This window comes from Antechinus flavipes, chromosome 4, assembly GCF_016432865.1.
Source record: "Antechinus flavipes isolate AdamAnt ecotype Samford, QLD, Australia chromosome 4, AdamAnt_v2, whole genome shotgun sequence".
Classification (NCBI taxonomy): domain Eukaryota; kingdom Metazoa; phylum Chordata; class Mammalia; order Dasyuromorphia; family Dasyuridae; genus Antechinus; species Antechinus flavipes.
Genome location: NC_067401.1, coordinates 415,671,793 through 415,686,056, shown reverse-complemented (window position 1 = coordinate 415,686,056; position 14,264 = coordinate 415,671,793). Strand labels below are relative to the sequence as shown.

General features: G+C 34.0%; 1 protein-coding gene across 2 annotated transcripts in view; it reads left to right on the top strand.

Moving 5' to 3' along the window:
• The window catches only part of TOR1AIP1 (torsin 1A interacting protein 1), a 34,646-nt gene extending 20,620 nt beyond the window's left edge, over window positions 1-14,026 (top strand). For both annotated transcript variants that reach the window (XM_051998846.1, XM_051998845.1), the window contains exons 7-11: window positions 3,157-3,198; window positions 3,903-3,971; window positions 7,566-7,610; window positions 9,626-9,682; window positions 11,644-14,026. In XM_051998846.1, the coding sequence (XP_051854806.1) occupies window positions 3,157-3,198; window positions 3,903-3,971; window positions 7,566-7,610; window positions 9,626-9,682; window positions 11,644-12,422 (992 nt within the window). In that variant the 3' untranslated portion in view covers window positions 12,423-14,026. The remainder of the gene's footprint in view (window positions 1-3,156; window positions 3,199-3,902; window positions 3,972-7,565; window positions 7,611-9,625; window positions 9,683-11,643) is intronic.
• Window positions 14,027-14,264: the final 238 nt, after the last annotated feature.

Below are 14,264 nucleotides of genomic sequence, written 5' to 3'. Positions count from 1 at the left end.
ACAAAACAGTTCTACAAATAGCATGTCCATTTTAAGTCTTTGAACATAAAAACAATGACAACTGTGGCTTTACTTTCCTGATCCACTTCTTCATCAACATGAAATTTTTATTTTCTTCCCTGATTCACTCTTCTCTGTGTGTTTGTATCATCATTTGTTTGCAGCAATTTTCATCAGTTTGCTAACTTTTGTTATTTTAAATCTAAATCTTTTTGGTACATATATTTACTTAATAGAAAAATAACAATGAGCTGGGAGTCCAGAGACCTGGGGTCTGCTCTCAGATCTACCTTTAACTTATCTAGAGAAGTCATATTCCTTCTTTGAAGCCTCAGTTTTTCATTTATTAAATGAGTGATTTAAACTAGAGAACCTCTAAGATCCCTTCTTGCTCTAATGTTCTAATACTCTGCTGTGGCCTTGTCATTTTGGAATCATTAGTTTTCCACAACTAAAAGGTTTTTAATCACCATTCCTCTGTGCCATATTCTATGTCTTGTTAAAATTATCTCCAACGAGTATATGAGGGAAGGCAAAAATCAGTGATTTTTTTCTTTTTTTATATAACTGGGACTTCCACTTATAACAGTTAAGTGCAATTAAGCAAAATAAGTTACAGGATTGTCAGCCATGCCTGAAAACATATAACCATACCTCCTCCTCACCACCTGAAATTTATTACTTCCCTGACAAGAAAATAATCAGTCCTCAGAAGTCATTCCTGTTCACTATATTGATCAGCAATTCTGAGGACATTTAGTGTTGATTTTCTTCCCATGAACATTGTTCAAATCATTCTCATTATTCTTTTCACTTTGATCTGCATCAGTTCAGACTTGTCTTTCCAAATTTCTCTCAATTCTTCATCTAGACCATTTCTTCTAAAGAAATAATTTTCTGTCAAGTTCATATATGAATTTATTCAGCCTACTCCCAGTGGATGGGCATCCTTTTTTCCCCAGAAATTATAAGAATTGCTGCTGCTTTAAACATCTTTTTTAATGTAGAAGATCTTTCCAACTATCTTCTTGGTCATAATAATACTTAATGGTAGTGTCACTGAGTCTAACTTAGTCCACATACAGTTTGGTATCTTTTATAGTATAATTCCAGTTTCTTGTTTATCAATGATTGGGCCAACTCAGCTCCACAAACAGTGCATTACGTAGTTCTAGCAAATACCGTGGCTGATTTTTTTTTTTTTCCCAATCCTTACTTTATAGTATGGCTTCCTTTTTTTAATTGTGAACTTAAAATAGGACCTATATATATTGTGTTTTTAAAACATGAAATATGTCTTGTTATTCAGTATGATGTCTGCCTTTATTTTTAAATCTCCTGGTCAATGTCCAGAAGCCATCAAAAAGCTTGTTTTTTAGGCATATTTCCTTTTTCTTTTTGTGGATAGACTCAGGTGCTATTTTCCTTTTTTTTCCAGTTCCTTGTATGCAGGTTAAGTTTAGCAAGCAATAAAGAGAATTAGTGAGAAAAGAGATGAGGGAAAGCATACATCTTATAGTGTCTGAATTTCTTGAATTCCTCAGGTGTCCTCCCAGGCTTGAATTTGACCTTCATATACATCGATTCAGTGTTGATAGTGGCTTTGTGATTCTGTTCATTACATTTGACTACATTGATTATAAGTCAGTTTGAACCTGTTTGCATCCTTTGGTTATGAACAGAGGAACTTCTTTGCTCTACTTTCTTGGATTGGAGGCACCAAAAAATTGATGTAATTTTTTGGCAAACCTCCAAATTACTTTGTAATTAAATTTCAAACAGGCTTAAAAGTTTATTCCCAAATTCCCTAATTAAAAAACCTCAAGGGTTGAAAATAGTTTTTTATAACTTTCTTTTACAAATGTTGATTTTGTTCTTTCATTCTATTGCCTGAATTTCAATTCAAACAAGGCAAGATAGAAATAATATTGAGAATGGAGTAAGAATATTTGAAAAACTGTTTTTTTCTAAATCTGCCATTATCTTTATTTATTTATTTTTGATTAAATCTTTATTAAGTGGAACAGCGAGGTGGCACAGTGGATAGAGCACAGTCCTGAAGTCAGTTCAAATCTCGTCTCAGACACTTAATACCTCCTACCTGTGTGACCCTGGGCAAGTCACTTAACCCCACTTGCCTCAGCAAAAAAATAAAATAAAATCTTTATTAAGTAAGGGGTAAGATAGTCATGGTCTAATTTAGTCCTAGTTGGCAGCAGCCTTCCTCATGGCAGCTCCTCTCTCTTCTTCTTGGCCAGGATATGAGTTCCCAACTGGTTTTTGTTTTGTTTTGTTTTGATGAACTTAAGGCTTGATTATTCTTGTGGACCTTTGACAGTTTCGTGGCCTGCCTCATAAGGAGCCAGATCTCATATCGCACAAACTTGGTGTGTTTGTCAGGTGCCCACGGTGGCGGCAGTGGTGCAGCTTTGAAACATTTTTGGTAATTTGGTGGCCCTGGTTGAGGCCCATGGCCATGGGGTACGGGATGGCCATGACTGCAGTGCTATTGTAGCCCCAATGGCAGTCACAGCAAAAGCACCATCATCTTTATGTGCCTTTGGCTTCTAAGATCTTAGAAAAGTTTAGATTTCAATCTCTATAACAACTGTCCAAGTGTTACCAATATAAGTACTTTTGGGGGAAACTTGTTATAATAAATCATTTCTTAGTTTCATACTTGATTATATAAGTTTTATGGTTCTTAACTATCACTTGGAAGTTTCACATGGTAAAATATGTAACTCTTGTTTTGGGATCATCTATCTGGCAATGGTCACAAAGTTGTCTATAGGTAACACTCAGGGTATTTAATTGACAACATTTTCTGTAAACCCTGGAGATAGTTTCTTCATATATGTGTTAAGGTACCAACCATATAAAGAAAATGTTATTAGTATTAGACAGCTGGAATATCGAAAAAGCCTGACTCTTTTACTTATAAAGAGAAAAAGGAAGGAGAAAGAGACCTTGAATCATTGAGACCTGTAGTCAGGTTTCTGGTCACCTTGGGCCAGTTAAAATCTTGGAATTGTTCATTTTTTTCTGCTTTTTGAAATGGGGGGAAATATCAAAGCAACACATACCAAATTCCAATTTGTATAAACATTTTTGTCTAAGTATTCTGTTTTATTTTATTTCCACTTTCTGTTGCAGGCCAAGAAATACAACTTCCCAATAAGCAGTCACCATTGCTAAGTAAGTGCATGAATGTGTTTGCTTTTTTTTCCTGCTGACAAAGAGCATAATCCTGCTTTCTTTCCATAAAAAATATCACAATAGGACCTCAAATTATTTGTATTCTTTTTTCCTCTTAAATCAAAGACACATTAGAGATATATTGTATATGGCAGTTGCTTTTGTAGTGCAAATGTATTTTCATGTGTCATCCAGATTAAAGTTGAATTTTTTCCCTCTTTTTGACATGAATACCAAACTGGAACAGCAGGTTGGAAAAATGAGAAAGGTCACTTATTTGCCAGTTTTTAATGTATCCCATTTGTTAAAAATTACACTACAAGATGAAATAGAATTTTATTTTTATGTAATTCGTTCTCAGTTAAGAAGTGATCCCTCCCTGATTAGATATTTATTTTCTGTCTTACTAGTGCCATGACATTTAAGGATGAGTAAACACATGGGATATAAGGATCATGTGAAATGGAGATTAAGAGGTTTTACCTAACCTAATCTTGGTATCCTGCCTGACATATCAGTGACCCTGGCTATCTCCCCACTCTCTTGCTTTTTACCTTTATTTCTTAGCCTAATGCTGTTAGTTGTCTTGTTTTGGCCTGTCTTACTCACTAATCTCATAACACTGTAGTCTTAATGGATATGATGTTTCTAAAAAATCTGTGCTTTGAGGTTTTCAAGTTTTCATTTCCTTTCCTTTATTCCAGCTTCCCAGGCTCCAATAAAAACTCAGGAGTGGTCTGGACAGAATGCAAGACTACGGACAAAATCACCAAGTAAGAAGACAAATTTCTGCTTGTTATAAAGATTATTTGCTAAGAGCTATAATCCTCTTAAAGTTCTATTTTGTATATGGAAATGTTGGGGTTTTTTTTGATGAAGAAAAAAAGCCTTTTTTTTTTTTTTTTTAAAGATTATTTTACCTAATTCTCTCAGGAGAATATTTAGTCCCACATTTTTAAAAAAATGTACAGAAGAAAACAGAAAGGGATAGAAAGTTACAAACAGCAGTTCTTTTACTACTTTATTAAACTTAACATATTTTAAAAACAATTTTAAAGAATATTTAATTCTGTATTATCAGCATTTCATTGTTGGTGGGTTAGTAATGATGTTATAAATATTTGCTTTCATGATGAGCAAAAAAAAAAAAAAAAAAAAACACCAAAATTCCAAGGTGGGGCTCAAACTTGCTTTGTAGGCTTGTAGTGACATATATTAAGATGTTGTAGGCTCTTTTTAAATTGAGAGAATGACAGTTTTAATGGTACATTTTCCCCATATCATATTGGTACTTATTTATTGATGATCCCTTTTTCTGGAGATCTCCTTTCTACCACTAAGACATTTTGAGTTTAGTTTATGTAACATACCTACATTATTTGCAAAAGCTTCATTTACCTCCAGTCTGAAGTAATAATGGCCTTTTGATTTTGTTTGTAGCTATATATTTTGGGTAGCCTATTTGATTTGTTTTTAAAGAACTTAAGAAATTCTTTAACTTTTCATCATGGACCAGAATGACATTAAAAACTCAATGTGCAAAATACTTTCAGCAGAAAAATGTCAAAATAATGTTTATTCTTTGGAGAAAATGTATATAGTACTTAAGTCTGAAGTGTCATAAACCCAAGTGTCTACTCCACATTCATTCATATAGCATGAGTCCCCTTGGATTTAATAGAGGTCAGTGATATAGCGGGGCTCCTGAAGTTAGATGAATGAGTGGGAATGTAAAGAGTGCAGAGAAGATACAGTTTATTCTCACCTATGCTTTCCACAAAATGAGAGTTGGACTTTGCAATAAAATTGGCCTTTTTCCTATTTAACTTTTCCATAATCTTTACCTATGTTTTATTATAATTGGGCTTAAGTATATAATTAGATATCATTGATTATCGTTGTTAAGACTTGCTGGTTGCTATAACATTTTCCTGGCCACTTGTATGTGTATGATTATATGCTATTAATATTTCTTATTGTCTGTTATCCCTAGAATACATATTCTCTGTCCTTTCTCTTCTGCATAGGACAGCATAGTCCCCTGAATCTTTTCCTTATTTTATGTTCCTATTATTTGCTGTTGTTTATCAGGCCTTGGAGCAGTCCTCAGGTAGACTTTCTTAACATTCCTTTTTGGCTCAGTCTATTCTCCTTCCCTCCCTTGCTACTCATAGCTAATTTCTGTAGCTGCTGTTTCCAAGATCAATATCAGTTGCCTATAAAAGACATCTTGTCTTTTATGATATAGTGAGCCTAAAGTATCCTCCCCCAAGAATACCTTAATACCATACCAGGTTGCAGTTCAAGATTATAGAAAATGAAGTTACTATCTGTGTTGAGTATATAACTTACAAAACCTGTCCATGATATCATTTTAAAGCATTTCATAAGTGCATCGAAAATAAAGAAAACGATGCAAATATGGAAGGGGAAATAAAAATTCTAGGCGTTATAGCTATTATTTCAAACTGTAGGGCCTGGAGTGGCTATAATAAGAGTAATAACAATAAAAAGTCTGTTTGGTGAAGAACAATTCTACATTTACTTCAGAAGAGAAAACACAAATTTTCTCTCCTCTTCACTCCTTCCTCAAACTAATGAATTACTTTGCTTTCCTCAGCATTCCAGAATTCATGCCTCATTATCTACATGTATAATTTTGTCAGCTCAGGTAGAAAGCAGTAGTATACTACTGTCACTAGTGGTTTAACACTACTCCACCAGTATTTTAGGGTAAGTGACGTATGTGTCTGTTTCCCTCCCTAATAAGGGCGTTTCCTCCAGTTTTCAGCTGCAGAATAGCAAAGAACAGAGAAATGAATGAGCCAAAGACATTGTTTTTCAGCTATGTAACTATCCCTTCAGATTGTTGGTGTCACATAAATTACTGTGGAATAATGAGGATAATCTCAAGTTTAGCACTTGGTGTCGTATAAATCATGTCAGTGTGATACAGATGAAGAAACTTAGGTTCAGAGGTATGCCCAAAGTTACAAAGCCAATTAGTGTTGGTGCTGAGGCGCCTCAAACAGGAGTCTGATTGAAGTTGGAAAGGACCAAAAGAATCATCTATTCCAACACCCTGTCCCTCATTTTTTATAGACAAAGAAGCTCAAATCCAGGGGAGATAAAGTAACTGACCAAAGCCCACAGTCGCCATAATTAGTATGTGGAAATATTGAGACTTGAACCTGAGGTTGGCTTTTTTCCTACACTTTCCTGGCCTGTATACTGCATTGACTCATTTCCATGTTGATATGTTAATAACTTGTCTCCTCCTTAGAAAGCTATCTGTTATTGATGAGGATCAAAGGATCGAAGCTATAGGAGTATTATTTCGTAGTCAGCGAGTAATTAATCATTCCACCCTTTGGCCAGGAATGATTGGATCCCCAGTCTATAAAAGTTTCATTCTGGAAATTTGTACTACTTTCAAAATTTTGATTTTATTAAGTATGGACAGTGTTCTATATACTGATTTTAGAACATGTCCTGCTTACCAATGGTATTGTGTATTGGTCATTTGGGAATGGTAACTATAGTGTGTCATCTTTTTTTTTTTTTTTTTTAATTAGTTAACTTTTAGCTGTGTTACATAATAACTATTATGGAACTCTCTGCGTTTAAATCAGTTTGAGTAAGTACTGTTATAGGTAATGAGTTATTTCAGTCTAGACTTATTTTGATGACTCTAGTGAGTTCATAATTGCCTTGAGGCTTTTGGGGATTTTTTTTTAATGGAGTACATATATATATATATATATACACACACATATATATATATACATATACATATACACACACATACATATACATATATTTGCTTTTTCATTTTTTTAATAGTTTTTTATTGACAGAATATATGCATTGGGTAATTTTTCAACACTGACCCTTGCAATCACTTCTGTTCCAACTTTACTCTTCCTTCCCTCCACCCCTTCCCCTGGATGGTAGGCAGTCTCATACATATTAAACATGTTAAAGTATATCTTAAATACAATATATGTGTACATATTTGTACAGTTCTCTTGTTGCACAAGAACAATCAAATTCAAAAAGATAAAAATAACCTGGGAAGAAAAACAAAAATGCAAGTAGTCCACATTCATTTCCCAGTGTTCTTTCTCTGGGTATATTTGCTTTTTCATCTCAAGGCCAAAAATTTACCTATTCCAGGGATTCTTAACCTGGATATCACATTGGGGGTATTTGGAAAACAAAACTTCCTTTTATCTGGGGGAAAAACAGCTAATGTTAGTTTAAAAAATATTTTTTATGTATCCTATAGTTGGGTATTGCAGACACCAGATATCAAAGTTTAAAAAGTCTATAGTAGCCTACATTCAATTCTTTTCTTTTCCTTACAGCATCTACAGTAGGCCAGAACTTGATTCATGATCATTTTTCAGATGGTATGATGCATGTTAAATTTTATCATGTGCTTGACCTGTTTTCTTCTTTCTCTTGTCCTAGAACATTCTCTACTCCTGTTAAATAATTAAGAGTAAAAAAAGATGGTGATACTTTAATTGACTTAAAAGGCCTTATTCAGAACTTTCAGTATTGGATCTTCAAATTATAACTATTTTGTATAGCTAATGTGTTGATCTAGTTTTATAAGGATTTTATAATTTGATGGGTAGTTTAATCTTCTATTTGACAAACAATATTGACTTTCTATTGCATACAAAGCCTAGGCCCTGAAAGAGGTACAGAGATAAACAAGATAAAAAAATTTTATAAATTATTAAAGAAATCAGAAGAGAAATAGGTTGTTTCTAGTTTAGGTAGGGGCAGGGCGGGGTTTCAATTCATGAAGTCTGAGATTTAGAGCTGGAAAAAACTTTTAAAAGTTCATCTGTTTCAACTTTTATAGATGAGGAAACAGGCCCAGACATGGGGTAGTCACCTGCCTTTAATCACAAAAGTAGAATGTGGAAAAACTGAGATTTGAACTCATTCACTATCTGGCTCCAGATTTAATTTCAAGCCCATTAATACCTGCCCTCATCTTTAGGAACTAGAGTCATCTAGTCCACCACCCTCATTTTGCAGATGAGGAAACTGAGGCATAGAGAAGTTGAACTTAAGTGAGCCCAGCCCCTCAACTTCAGATCCAGGATTTTTCTCATCCTATTTTCATATGTGATGCTTGACTTCCCAGGATCCAATGGTGGAGCCCCTTTTTCCTGGAACTAAATTGTGTTGTCCATGTTAATGTTAAGGGATGTTTACTTGGTTGCTTTGGTTACTCAAGAAATGGCCAACCCTGGCACTTGCTATAGAGTATTGTGCCCAGATCCTAGAATTTCTAGCAGTGATTATTCGAACAATGGTTAGACTATTAATGGAAATGGGGAAAGCAAAAACGATGAATAAGAATTTAGGAGAATAATGATGAGCTCAATCTTGAATATATAGAGTTCAAATTCAGTTCAATACCTTAAATATATGCAAAGCACCAGCAACAATAAGACCCAACACAGGTCATGCTGTTTAATAGGAGAGAAAAAAACATTAGAAATTCCAGAAGGATGAAACTATGTTAGCTTGAGGTCGTGTGGAGAAAATTACTCCCCAGTAGTGCTCAGCCATGCAAAGTGCTTACTTTGTTAGACTTACTAAAGTAGGGGTTTTTTAACTTTTTCATGCTATGGACCTCTTTAGCAATTTGGTGAACACTAGACCCCTTCTTAGAATCATGTTTTTAAAAACATAAAGAATTACAAAGGAAATCGATTATATTCAGATATCATCATCAAGGTATTTTTAAAAACAAATTTATGGACCTTAAATTTAAAACCCCTGACTTAAATATTTGTTCTCTTATATGAAAGTGAAGGCAGGAGGTAGAATCAGAAATGAGGATAGTAATAATTGTCAGCGTTACTAGATGCTAATAAGCTTCAGAATGGGGTCAGGATTGAGGAGGCCCTTGATTTTGAAGTTTTCTGGTAACTTTGGGGGAAGTAGTTTCAAGAGAGTCAGTTGAGGTAGGGGGAAAAATTGGAATCCATATTGTAAGATAATGAGAAATGAATAGGTGATGAGGAAATAGAGGCATTGGATGACTGTTCTTTTTAAATGTTTGTCAGTATGGTGAAATTAGCTTCATGGAAAAAGAAAATCAAAAGAGAAAGGAGGAAGGGAGGAGGGCAGTGATGATTGAAGAGGAGACCAGTTTAGGGAAGGGAAGTGACCTCCTCTTAGATGATTGGGAAGATGGAAAGAAAGAGTAAAAACAGAAGCTATGGAGCTGAAAGGCAGACCACACTCTCTTGTTTAATTTCTTTTATGATATGATAGCGTTTTTATTTTACCATGTAATTAAGAGTTTTTATTTTTCTTATCTTGTTTAGAGAGAAATACCACAATTTTAAAATCTAAATTAACTGACTGTATTGTCTTTTTCAATCCTTTTCAACAGATGATAACTTCCATAAATCAAAACTTAGAAACAAATCATTATTATCTGTCAACCAAAGTAAGTATTTTTATATTTCTACTTGACTTTGTTCTTCAATGAAATTATGTTGATAATAAAGGTAATTCACAAAAATATAAAGTCTCAGAATTGAAATAGATCTTGGAGACTATGTACTCTAATCTATACCTCAAACCTGAGCCAAGATTCCTTTCTAATTGTTCCACAATTAAGTTTTCTATATTGTTTTAACAATATGATAGTTAAAGCCTGCTGCTCTTAAAGAAAGGTGACTTGAATACTTCAGGAAAACATTGATTTTAGAGTCTGTTAAACATTTAATATCAGAAAAGCCACACATGGGGATCTTCTCTTTAAATTTTATTGGTCTCCTACATGGACTGATGCTAAGTGAGATGAGCAGAACCAGGAGATCGTTATACACTTCGACAACGATATTGTATGAGGATGTATTCTGATGGAATGGATTTCTCTGACAAAGAGACTTAACTGAGTTTCATTGGATAAATGATGGACAGAAACAGCTACACCCAAAGAAGGAACACTGGGAAATGAATGTGAACTATTTGATTTTTGATTTTCTTCCGAAGTTATTTTTACCTTCTGAATCCAATTCTCCCTGTGCAGCAGGAGAACTGTTCGGTTCTGCAAATATGTATTGTATCTAGGATATACTGCAACATATTTAACATATATAGGACTGATTGCCATCTGGGGGGGGGGGAAGGAGGGAGGGGAAAAAAACGAAACATAAGTGATTGCAAGGGATAATGTTGTGTAAAAATTATCCTGGCATGGATTCTGTCAATACTAAGTTATTATTAAATAAAATTAAATTAAAAAAAATAATAATGAATAAATAAATTTTATTGGTCTCACAATCAAAAGGATGTAGGAAGTGAACAGACTAGTATAGATTTTGAGATATTTTTAATGCTAATGATTTCTTAAGCTGGATCTTTCAGAATTCTGCTTCTTAAAATGTTATGTAAAGCTGAAGAACAAAGTAGCCCCATTCTCATTCTTTTGTAATCAAGGATGAGAAAATCTCAAACTCAGTTTTGCTAGTGTTAAATTGTTCATATCACAGAAAAAAATAGAATCGGCCTGCAGTTCTAAAACACTGGAAAAGTATTTATTATGCACTTATTAATGTGACAGGGCTGTGTACACTGAGACTGGGATTAGTACATATTCCAGGGTTCCGTATACATATATATAGGTATATACAAAAGATAAAATAATTTGGGAAGGAGGGAAAGCTCTAGCAACTGGAAAAGCTAGATTTTATAGAAGACTGAATATAAAAGCAAAACCACAATTGTTATTTGTGATACATGGAAGAGATTAATTTAAATTATCCTTTTATTTTTATTCTCATATTACAGTTGCAGTATTAAAAAACATTTAATCTAAAATTGTCCATCTTTTAGGTGTTATATCAACTGCTAATTTCCTATAATAAGAAATCATATTTTATAAATTTGGCCTAATACAGTTCCTAATTTCATATTGTCCTGCACCACAGCAGAAATAAATTATATTTAGATATGCTCTGTGCTGTGATTTCTGAACTGCTTTGCTGCATTTTTTCTATTTATTACTTTAAGGCTATTTTTAAAACCATATCTGCAGCTTTAGAATTTTAGAAATTTTAGATTTCTTAGATTAGAATCTTAGAAATAATCTGTTACCTAGTGCCATATCAAAACAAACGTAACATATTTTCTAATGCAATATTGAATATTTTTGCGTATATGTAACTTTAATAAGTTGCTCTCTTTTGAAATGTAATAACTATATCTTTAGTTGAAGAAATTATATCCTTCTATTTCTTCAACCCTTCTTTTTATTCCACTATCCTTCCCTTTATCTTCTAAGTATTTCTAAAAGAACTAAATGGTATGTTGCAAAGTTTAATGTTAAATTTCAACAAGTTATCTTTCTATGGTGCTGAGAAAATAATATTTCTGTTTGTCATTTCTGTTATCCCTGAGCAGATCAATCCAAAAAGAAGTCATCTGTCAAAGTGTGGCTGCTGGTAGGGTTAGTGCTATCCCTTGTTACTTCCAGTTTCTTCTTTCTCTGGACTTCAACCCCAAATGTAGAAACAACTGCTGTGCAGAAATTCCAGAACCAGATGAAAAAACTTATGAATAAGTACCGAAGTCAGGATGAAAAGTTATGGAAAAGGAGCCAGATGTTCCTGGAGAAACACCTGAATAGCTCCCATCCTCGGCCCCAGCCCGCCATCTTGTTGCTGACTGCTGCCCAGGATGCTGAAGAAACGCTAAAATGTCTAAGTGAACAGATTGCAGACGCCTACTCCTCCTTCCATAGGGTTCGTGCAATCCGAATTAATGGGACTGACAAATCTACCCAAGACAGTGACCATGTGAAATTTCAAGTTGATCGGAAACTGAGCGATGGGTTCAGCAATGGCCAGAATGCAGCTGTGGTTCACCGTTTTGAATCCCTCCCCGCAGGCTCCACCCTCATCTTCTACAAGTACTGTGATCATGAAAATGCTGCCTTCAAAGATGTGGCCCTAATTCTTACAGTCCTACTGGAAGAAAAGACCTTAGGAACTGATTTAGGCCTGAAAGAGATTGAAGAAAAAGTGAGGGATTTTCTCAAGGCCAAGTTTACCAGTTCAGACACCCCTAACTCCTATAATCACATGGATTCAGATAAACTAAGTGGACTGTGGAGCCGTATCTCCCATCTAGTATTACCTGTCCAGCCTGAAAATTCCCTGAAAAGTGGGGTGTGCTTATAACTGTTGGGAGAAAAGGAAATATGCCTCACATCCCAAGAACTTCTCAAGCCCTTTGACCAGTAATAAGAATCAGAGCTCTTTTTGCAAGAACTATTTTCTTTTTAAAGGAAATTAAAGTTCTGTTGTAAACATAGGACATAGTGAATGCAAAGCACTGTAAATGCTTTTAATTTCTAAGTCATCTTAAGGTCTAAAGAGGATCTTTTTCTTTGTTACTTGCAGAATAGCAAAAAGTTTCAGTTTGTTTGCAGGTTCTACAAAGAGTTCTCTTTGAAAAACTGGGGCAGAATCATTCTAGGTTTGGTCTGATTAATGAATTGATAGACTTCCCTTCCCAACACTTTTCAAATTTTTTAGTTTTGAGTTTTCTTCCAAAGCTTTCTTTGCTCCTGCCCTGCCCCTGTCCTCGACACCCTTATCCCCAGTACTTATTCTTTTGCTTAATAGTATGGCAGCTCCTCATAGCTATGGACTTTTCTGTTCTCTTTCCTCTAGCACATTTTTCTTTTTAGGCATTGTTTTTTAGAATAACAGAAGCACTGGAAGTTTTCAAGTGTTGGGGAAATGGGGAAAGGTGGGCAGGAATCTTGCACAAAATTAAATTTAACAATAAGCCATTGAGACTTGGATGAGATTCTAGGTGTTTTATAGCATCCTTAATATCTCAGTTAATAATTCAATTTTTCCTTTTTAGTATAGCCATCTTAAAATATTCTTCTTCCCAAAAGAAATTTCTGATCCTGATAAGATTTGGAAGACATTGTATATTACAAGACTAAGACTCATTGAAAGGGTGAGCAAATTCTCGATAGTTTATTGGTAAACATATAGGTTAAAGCTCTTGATTTTAATAAAAATTAAACTTGCAGGGTCAGTAAATAATATTGACTTCTTTCTGTATATATGTTTTATTCTGAGTCATTTAATGAAACTCCATGAAGAATATGAAGATTTACTATGCATATAAGTTTATTTTGAATGCCTCATGCCAAAAAGAAAATAAAGTACCACAGATGAAGAATTTTTAAATGTATATTTAATGTACTTCTATATTTCAGTTTTAACTTTCAATCTATAATTTATAGTATTCCTGTCTCTTAAGTTGCTGTAGTTTTTCTTAGATTCTTATAATTATGGAGTGACCTATGGAGATTTTTTGTTTGTAAAACTTGGGAAATCTTTATTCTTTGAGTGTTGTTAGAGCTAGACATTGGTTTCATAATTGCCTTTGCATAATGACCTACATTTGATAGTAAATAAATGGATAGGTGGTTCAATTCTTTGGTGAGGCTACCTACATTTCATAAACCACATCCTTATTAAAATGATTTTTCTGGCAATCCAAAGTCATATTATTTGAATCGTCTTATTAAAAAAGTTTCCAAACAAAGAGGAAATGATAGAAATATTGTCATTTTATAGCTACAAAAAGCATTGGGTAGGGAAGTTAATGTTTTTATTAAATGTTTTGCTGACCAAATAATTTTAAGTGATTAATATGCTACTAATTGTACCTTTTGGAAACATTAATTGTAGCAGCTGATTTATAAATGACTTTCAAAACTATTTTAGTAATTTAAATAAATTTACTTTTTTGGTTTTTATTCTGAGTATGATGTGAACTTAATGACAAGTCCCTCAGTATATTCTTTGTTGTTGTCTGCCTGACCTACCCACTTTTCACTGTCAACATGTCACTTTCCATCTCCTACCTCTGTCCCTTTGCATGTCTGAAATGTACTTTCTTCTCACCTTGGCTCATAAAGTTTTTAGTATCCTCCAAACCACAGCTCAGATGTTATCTTCTGTAGCAAACTTTTCTTTATCTCCTCCTACAAGTTT